This window comes from Aulostomus chinensis, chromosome 9 (assembly GCF_037954235.1).
Source record: "Aulostomus chinensis isolate RoL2024-O1b breed Wild chromosome 9, RoL_Achi_v1.0, whole genome shotgun sequence".
NCBI lineage: Eukaryota > Metazoa > Chordata > Actinopteri > Syngnathiformes > Aulostomidae > Aulostomus > Aulostomus chinensis.
Window position 1 is genome coordinate 2,791,431 of NC_141328.1, and position 9,174 is coordinate 2,800,604.

The window sequence follows — 9,174 nt, forward strand, 5'->3', positions numbered from 1 at the left end:
GTGAAGCGAGCCAGATCTGTTCAGCTCTTATGATGGATATTCATAAAGATAAACAATAAAGTGAAGATATACAGGTTTCTTAAATTCACCCGCCACCCCAACATAAAAGCACAACAATGAGTTTCTGAATGAATCCAAGTGAAAGAAATCAAAAGGTCAACCTTTTGATTTTAGCGAGTATTAAATTCCATTTCAGTTTGATACGTTTATCACCTACATATAAAATAATCCATTAGCTTGACAACTGCTTACTAAACTGAACAGACCTGAAATAAGCTTACAATAGATTTTGTGGACAATCCAGCAGGGTTGGACGGTGTGACTGACGGCGAGACTGTGGAATCCATGTCTTCATCATCACCGTCACCATCAGTCAAATTGTAGTCAAACCCTGCAAGGTGTCCTGGAGCTACAAAAAAAAAAAAAAAAAGACAAATAAGCTTTTGAGTAGACACCATTTGGATTTCTGGACGTTCCTCACCCCGACATGGATTGACCCACCACAAAGAAAAAACAACAACCTCTTATGTTTCCTTTTGTGTGCTTTTAATGAGTAAAATATCCTGCTAGTGCAGAAAGTAAAATATTGTTTGATGCATTAATATTTTTTATCAAGTTTAAGCAGTATTATTTGACATAGAAAAAAAAATACTGTGTGTGCATGGTCATGATTTGTTTTTCGATCTTCAAACGTGTGATTTTTATTCAGAAATCAATTTCAAGCGCTGTGCAATATTAAAAGACCAAGTGTCCGTATCCCCTGCTTCCATGTGATTTGTACATTTTAGAAACAGCCAACAAGGAATCTAAGTAACTTGTCCAGCCAGTAAAACTAGACATTGCACTCTCTTCTACTTACATCCTGGGCCCCATGACGGTCTTGGTACTTCTGTGACATCGATGACATCTGACCAGAACAGAACACAGTCACACTTGTTGTTTGGAGTTAACATCAATTATATTCTGTGCTCAGAGGCAGCAAACCGCTGATCACTGTGGTGAAGTTCGAACAGACTCCTACCTGATGAATTGTCTGTGTTGTCTGAATCCGAACTCTCTTCATCCTTCCTAATGTTCTTCCTGCCATTGTAACCCCTCAGCTTGCTACTGCAGATTGGCGGTCTTTCTGTCTTCCCGCCCAGTCGAGATGAGGCCTCGGATTTTTCCCTGTCTTTGCTGCTAGCTGCTTGCTTGGCGTCAGTGAAAACCTTGAGACGGGAGCAAATGCACACAAACGGTCCATTAATCAGCACAAAAAAGTAGGAAATTAAAGAACACAAAACAGCGCACGCTCTGGACGGATGTTTCAGTTCTTTGTGTTTGCGGCAGTGTGCAGTGGTAATTTGCACTGTGGTTGTAGCTGACAGGCTGCAAGTGGTGACATAACACCTCATTAATCCTGACGAAAACATGGAACACATATGAATTCTTCCTCTCTCGTAAGGCCCCACTCACATCTGGATAACTTAAAGCCTACTTTGATCCCAGGTGGGCCGGAGCAGGAAAATCATTCCATAATAACCAAGAAATGACAACAGCTATGATCTGTTTTGTTCCATTAAGAAGTGCAAGTACTTTTTAAAAAATATTTGAAAATGTGGAGAGACGTTCTACCACAACTACTGCAAAGACAATCAATTCTAAAAAAAACTATGCTTTAAGTTTCCTTTTGAAATCGGTCCTAACAGATGAAACGACTTGCAAAACAAAAATGAAGTATCACCTTAAAGACAATCTTTGAAGTAGACGGAACTCTACGTGTCTCACTGCAATTACTTGGCGTAATTTTACAATCCAATATGATTCGGTCCATTAGAGGGAACAGGCATTTTTACATCATTATTCTTATTCCCACTGAAACCCCTATTAAAATGATAATGGAGCGATTGAACAAAGATGTTGTCTTCACTCTGAAGAAGAAGGTATGTGGGCGGATCCCAGTGACACAGGCATTCTGACACACAGTTAGCCTTCAACCAATATTGTGCCTTCCTGTGACTTGAAGACTGCATTTAGCCATACTGTAAATGTAACATCAACCAAATGAATGAGACACTTCAACATTCCTCCAGGTCATCAGCCTGTTTTTGGCTGTAACGGGATCTGACCTGACCCGGCCTTGGGTGTGAACACTCACCTTAGCAAACACTGTTTTGCTGCTCAGAGAGCTCGGCAGGGCCAGGAGGGTCAGGAAGAGTCGACGCAGGGTTGAGCGGGGTCTCATGGCAGGTAGCATCTGCACACGCAGCACAAAGAAACACTTTCAAGGACACTGGACGGCTCATTTTTAAACTGTGAAAGGGGTTATGAAGCTTGTTTTAGGCCTTGAAACGGGCACTAGGATTGCCAAAAGTGGCCAGTATATGATGAAGAAATGGTGGTGAATCAGTATTTGAGGACATTAACCAACCTCCTCAACTGTTACACTAGCCAGTGGTTTACCTTTGCCCAGCAGTGACTGCTTCCTCCCCTCTGCTGTGCATTCAATGTCTTAATCATGGTCAGGTAGTCATACACCAGCTGATAGGATTCTGCACACCCGGCTTTATACAAACCCAGCTGAGCACCCAACTCTGGCAGCACGTATCTGGACAATTTAACATCCTGGAGGGAAAATACACCAAAATACACAGTTTGGTGAGAGAATTCCATTAGCTTAGCATCAACACTACAAATGGCTACGTTAAACTGTGAACACATGGAAGACAGCCCAGGGAAAACCCACTTCCCTGCATAAAAGAATTCTGCCATATTTACATGGATTTGGGGTGTAAGTATTAAGGCACTCTCCACTTCACATTTCTCACTACGCTTTTAAATCATCAGAGCCCAGACAAGGTGAAGAAGTCACTTCCTGTAGGAGACATCTTCATCACAGCGAGCTTGTCTCAGTTTCAACTGCACCTGCAATAATCTACTTAATATATTCCACTTATTCATAAAAGCTATACTTCATTACAAGCGCATGTTTTGCCTTTCGTTTACTCAAAAATAGGTATAGTGAGCTTACAAAGAAGGTGGTTTTTTGCCTCCTTCATTACTGATTTCTGACGCAAACACAGACAGAACCAGCCACAAATATTTAGCTTGAAGCTTTGAAGCTAATGGAGACTGACAGCTATCAACAACACCGCTGTGCAAAAACATCTGTTAGGAAAGTCTCAAGGATATCACCTCAAATAATCAACGTCTTTATTATCCAGCCATACGCTCCGTGATCCACCAACATTTGGATTTGTGCTGAAGACAAACTAGAACCCCTCTGGTTCTGTGGTTGTTCACAGCAGCCCTTAGTACAACCAGCTGGTCCATTCAGTTGAAACAACTCGCTCACATTCGCCCCCGCAGGTTCACAGTAGTGGTGAACTTAAGTGTTGCAGTTTGTTAAGAGGGCTTTTATGGACAGTTTTACTGAAGGGCTCTTAGGGCTGCATATACGTGACGGGCTCTTCCTGCACTCTGACAACACAAAGAAATGATGCAGGAGGGAAAAAGAGAGGTCTTTGCGTGCTCCACACCTATTTGTGAGTACTTGAAAGGCAAAATGCACTCCTTAGGTGAGGTATCACTTTAAACGCTGCCCAAAGCAGGTTCACAAATAAAGCTTACTTCAGTCATACACAGCATAACAAAAATACCTTCTTACATTTACGTTTTCCGGAAGTTTCCGCATTAAGTTAATATTCTTCAATGCCACATCTCCAAGCTGGTACGGAAGACTCTCCACTATACTCTGAAGTGCTGATTTGTAGAACGCCATGGCATTCTTCAGGAAGTCATTCCTTTCCTGCTCACCGAGATCCACGACTGGGGTGAGCCACAGGAAGTCACTGGCAAGAGAACCTACAGTCACCTTTGACAAGGGGAGCAGCTCTTCCTTATTGGAGAGGAGGAGAGGATCCCGTCTCCTGAGAAAGCACTCAATGGCAGAAGGCTGGAGGATGCTGGCTGCGTAAGAGTGAACCAGCATGGAGATCAGCTGCAGCTCCACAGACAGATCCCGCTGCACTTCCTGGAGAGCTCGGAGGGGCTCCAAGGCATGGGAGAGGAACAGGAATCGCAGCTTGACTTTGGGCTCCATCAGCTGGGCCCAGATGTGCTCAACATTTTCAGCTGGCCTCTGTGATTTATAATAAGCCAACAAATCCTTCCAGCTCCTGGCCATCCGCTGCACAATACAGATGATTAATGTGTGCTGTGCTGAGATGGGACAGGAAGGGTTAAAGGACTCCGCATCTGCAAACAGCGCTTCCAGACGATCGTTAACATAGCGGCTGCTTGAGTAGTGCTGATGGATGTCTCGAATCAAGTCTACAATGCAGCTAAATGAAGGCATGATTCCTGCCTGGCAAGCTCTTCCCACCAGCCCAGTGAGGCCGCAGAGTGACACTAAACTGGGGCTGAAAGCCCGGAGCTCTGAGACGAACACCTCTGAATGTGGAGCATTGCAGTAAAACACAGACAGGTTGGAGAGAGTCAGCCCGAACCTCCTTAGCATCTGAATCAGAAGATGAGCGTCAGAACTGTGCGTGATAGCATCTGCTGAGTTTTGTGGATCAACAGCATCGATGCTCATGTGCAGAGTGTCCAGCAGGCGTACCACGCTAACCCCGAGGCTCTGGTCACAGTAGCCAATCAGAACTACGCTGGTCCTCTGGCCTCCATCCACCTCCATTCCCACAAAAAGGTAGATGCAGTAGGGTGAGTGTGAGCACACCTGGATGATCTCTTGGACATGGGATGACCTCAATATGGGCAATAGAGGGCGCTCCAAACCCTGAGTGCCTGCGCTTGTCTTGATTTTCAAATTTGTGTCCACATTGTCACACAAGTATTTTCTAATGAAGCACGACAACATGTCCCTACTAGGATCACGACCCCCCCGACTGTCCCCTGCTGCTTCAGCTTGCACCGTCTGCATTTTCTCCTCCTCGTCCATCACGTGCATCTCCATTTCCTGCTCCGTCCCAACCAGCATGTCATCATCATCAGATATTACTACTATCACCTCTGTGTTTCTGTTCACTCTCTCTTTTGACTCCTCCTCCTCTTTATTAATTTTTCCCTCTGTTTTTAAGATAGTATCCACTCTCTGATGGGGCATCTCAGAGGACCTGCCACCTGTATGGGGGGGGGAAATGCAGATTTTAATGTTCTCGATTTTTCTGTACCTTACGAGCCCCATGTGTACCACTATGAGTTCTTCATATGCAGCTCTTAAGGACTATTAGAAAAAAACCGTCAGGCAGGCAGCAGTCGCAGCAGGGAACCCAACACCTCCCTATCCCACCCATCTCAAAACCCTTTTTTTCCCCATAAAACAAGGGTGACATCATCAGAACTAAAGCTGATACCAGCTGCTCGCCTGCGGTGAGGTGACCACGACATAACAAGACACGATGACTCATATCAACTCTTCCATGGAGTAAATGAGATTTTCACTTCTGAAACCACAGCGTTGAATTCTGCTACATGCAACAACTGTGTTGTTCATTTCACACAATGCCAGGACCCACCTGAGCCAGCAGGAACCGTGGTCTGGCCAGTTCTGGCCTCGGAGGCACTAGACTCCCTGCTGCAATTGTTGGCATGAAAGGAGATTTTGAACCACTGCAGGAACGCCATTGCCACCGCAGAGTTCTTCTTTATCAGCTCATCAACAGGGATTTGCTGAAGAGAGATAAGTGCGTGACGTCATTGAATCTGATCGATTACATCTTCTTGTTTGAACTTTGCAATTGCAATCACAGCTGAGATGACGCCTGCCCGACGTTTTGATGACATTAACGGAGTAACAAACGACTTCCCAAAAAATACTCACTCGGAACACGCCACATTTTCTGAATGCAGTTTGCACCAAACTGTAGTTGTGAGTGACGTCTGCTACGTTGTTGCTTTGGAGTCTGACCCTGGAGAGATCAAGAGACCCAGGAAACAAGTGGTCCGTCAGCTGACAGAAGGCCGCACCTGCATAGCCACACAAAAACACATTACTGCACAAATAAAGCCCAGTAACTGGTGCTGGTGGGCATGCAAATATCTCTCAGATCTTGAAAAGACAGTTCAATAGTTACAGCTGTCCTGGGGAACTCCAGCAGTGTTTTGTGGATTAAAAGACTTAAAGCAACCCTCTACTATCACGGAGGTAAGTAGATAATGACTTCATTTTTGTTCTTGAGTGACACTGATGTTTTCTTTTAAGGAGTCAAGAACCAGCTGTATTTTATCTACAGAAATAGAGTAAATGTCCTCAATCAATAACACTGTGTTCATTGAACATTAAAAACACATACACGCTGACTCACCTGAGCACAACTGCTCCACTTTGCTGAAGTCTGTCTGTAAGGTTTCATTGAGCCAAGCCAGCAGCTTCCCGGAGTCACAGGATGGCGCTGAACCGAGGTCCACATTCGTTGCCATCTCCCACCAGGGACGCGCCTGCTGGAAGCAGGTCTTTACATCAGTCAGGAAAATATCAACTTAGCGTCAGGAACTTTGTGTTTGGTAGATTGTTTCTGTGTTGCAACAGTGCTTCTTTGCAGTACATCTTATACCGTTGGAAAGCCTGTTCATTTCTTTTCTGAGTGATGCCACATTTGTAAGGAGCATGCATTTGTGGGATGAGCAGCAGAGCTGAGGATGAGGGTTGCGCTCATGAAAACTCTGCCAAACAGCTTATGTTGCCACTGACTTTGGATAATTGAAGTTTGAAGAAACAAGACAGATTGGCAATTGAACAGTTTATCCACTGAACAAACAGGAGTGTCAGCCGCATGTGGGAGGGCCATGCACAGCCACAGCCTGGCACCTCCTCCTCATGCGGTTCACCAGCCGGGTCACACACTACTGTGAGATGGCATCCCGCTCTTCAACCAGCATCTGTTGCAAGTCAGCCAACGTGGTTGTGCTGGTCACTCTGGCACTAACAGCAGGCCAAGGCTGGTTCCACACATGTTCAGTGGGATTGAGGTCAGGACTACAGGCACTCCTCTCCACTCCCAAATTCAGGAGGTTGTCTCTGATAAACCCCGTCCAGCCCTGTGTCATCCTGGAGGACAGAGTTCTGTCCCTGACAGTGGAGATATGGAATTGCCACTGGTTGCTGAATTGCAACAGCAAAATAAGCTGTTTGGCACTGGCAGTGAAGATCTGGCAAAGTTTTCATGAGCGCGACCCTCATCCTCAGCTCTACTGCTCATCCCACAAATGCATGTTCCTTACAAATGTGGCACCATTTAAAAGGGAAATGAACAGGCTTTCCAACGGTATAAGGTTTACTGCCAAGCACCACTGATACAACAAAGAAATAATCTACCAAACACAAATTTCCTCACCTTCTGAGCTAAGTTTAGAGACAGATGCAATAATCATCGAGTTGAGGTGTTCAATGAAACACGGGAAATGTTTGACACTGAGGACACATAAACTTAAATGTTTCTGCTCCACTGTGCATTCTTGAAAAAGTCATTCTTAGCAGGGTGAGAAGGCAAATAAAATCTGCATCAACTGTGAATTCCTGTCAAACGAGTAGAAAACTCTCTTTACTTTGCAGGGGGCTTTTTATGAAACCTCATCATCGACAGGTTACACGTCATTCAACACGCTTCCTGGGTCAAACTGCCGAACCCGGGAGGGGTAGTTTTAAGTGCCAGGGCTCGGCTGCAGACACATGGCGTGGATGAACCGGCACCTCCGTCCTCCCGCACACAGTCCCAAAATGCAACTACACGCGACCTTTCACGCAGCAAGTCTGTTGCCTTCACGTCATGTTTATTACCGTTTATCTCACGTCCAGAGATTGAAAATCGATCTTCCACACAGGAGCTCAGGACTTAACCCTGTATTACACTGCGCTTGAACAGTTGCTTTAATCATTGTGTCGGGACCAAGTATTCCTCGATTCATTCATTGGAAAAAAGATGATCAATGCATACACTAATTGATCGAAAGCGTCCGCTACGACGTAAACAACGAGAATGCGCTGAACAATCGACAGTTAGCATCAATGCTGCCGAAATTTTGATAAAAAAAACTATCAAAGTTATGAAACACAAAAGTTAACAGGCTCGTTTAACATCTCTTCAACCAACCACGTGTTTGTATTTCGAGAAAATAACTTTTAAATGTGTGACAACAGGCGAAATATTCGTCTCAGAAGTTAGCTTTAAAACAATAGCCAAGCTAACCCGAGCGAGCTAAACTTAACAAGCTAACCCGAGCGAGCTAACTTGAGGTTGTTACGTGTCTATGGTTACGTACACGCCGTAGATTTACCGCATAACGACGTTGTCTTCTCACAAATATGGTCCGCGAACAGCGGGACGAAAACGTTAAACTTGACGAGTGCAGCAAAAATATTCAAAGTTCGATGGTAGACATTTCTGCGTCCACTCACCTTCCTCCGCGTTTCTCCTTTTGGGTAGATCGACTAACAGCGCTGGGACAACATTCCCAAGCCCCCACCTCCCACACCTCCATGCCCCGCCAGGAGCCTCCGCCGCGCCAGTTCGAGGCGTGAAAACATAGTCAGTCTAGCTATTTCCTGTAGTATTAATTGCTAAAATTATTCTAGAAAAGAACCAGCCTGAGGTTTCATAACATTTCGTGATTTAAAAAAGAGAACACTACACGAGAGTTCATACTTTGCTTGCGAGCGGTGTGAACGTGACGCCAAGCTAAGGAGGCTACGGCTAGCAAGTTAGCTTCGCTAGCAAAAGTTAGCTAAAATCGTGTCTACAATGCATTAAATCATAATTGGGCGGTTTTATTGAGGTATAAATGCGTTGCCGATCAAGTATTTGTTTTTGATTATTATTTTTTTTTATAAATACTTGACAATGGTGAAGTCACATTTCTGATGAAAACCTGCAAAGTTATCCAAGCTAGTGACTGGTAACAGGGCTGCCACCAACTCACACCATAACTTCTGCAGCTCATTCATGCTCATTTCACAATTTAAGTCACAGCCTCCAGTCTTTTTCACCATAACATTTGTATGATCGCAACATCTCATCAACAGCACCCAATTCTGGATAAATTCAGCACTTGGGACGTCTCTCATCCTGGATTATTCATTCTTCCTCTCTGTTTTTAACCACAGTCCCCCTTCTTAAAATAATCTGCTAATTAGAAATATTTAAATATTTCCATAATGCCTTGTGTATGTTTAGAAGT

At 44.6% G+C, this 9,174-nt stretch overlaps 1 protein-coding gene across 8 annotated transcripts in view; it reads right to left on the reverse strand.

Moving 5' to 3' along the window:
- Positions 1-8,675, reverse strand: part of LOC147255401 (uncharacterized) — a 20,659-nt gene extending 11,984 nt beyond the window's left edge. For 2 of the 8 annotated variants that reach the window (XR_015117813.1, XM_086213085.1), the window contains exons 1-10: positions 8,396-8,675; positions 6,306-6,441; positions 5,822-5,967; positions 5,517-5,670; positions 3,647-5,121; positions 2,443-2,604; positions 2,138-2,236; positions 1,022-1,208; positions 860-907; positions 282-409 (exon numbers count right to left, since the gene is read on the reverse strand). Coding sequence is in view for 1 of the 8 variants with exons in the window: in XM_086213085.1 (XP_086069211.1) it covers positions 282-409; positions 860-907; positions 1,022-1,208; positions 2,138-2,236; positions 2,443-2,604; positions 3,647-5,121; positions 5,517-5,670; positions 5,822-5,967; positions 6,306-6,420 (2,514 nt within the window). In the remaining 7 variants the exon portion in view is untranslated. Of the gene's footprint in view, positions 1-281; positions 410-859; positions 908-1,021; positions 1,209-2,137; positions 2,237-2,442; positions 2,605-3,646; positions 5,122-5,516; positions 5,671-5,821; positions 5,968-6,305; positions 6,454-8,259 lie in introns of all 8 variants that reach the window. The other 6 variants (XR_015117814.1, XR_015117815.1, XR_015117817.1 and 3 more) reach the window with 6 other exon arrangements.
- Positions 8,676-9,174: the final 499 nt, after the last annotated feature.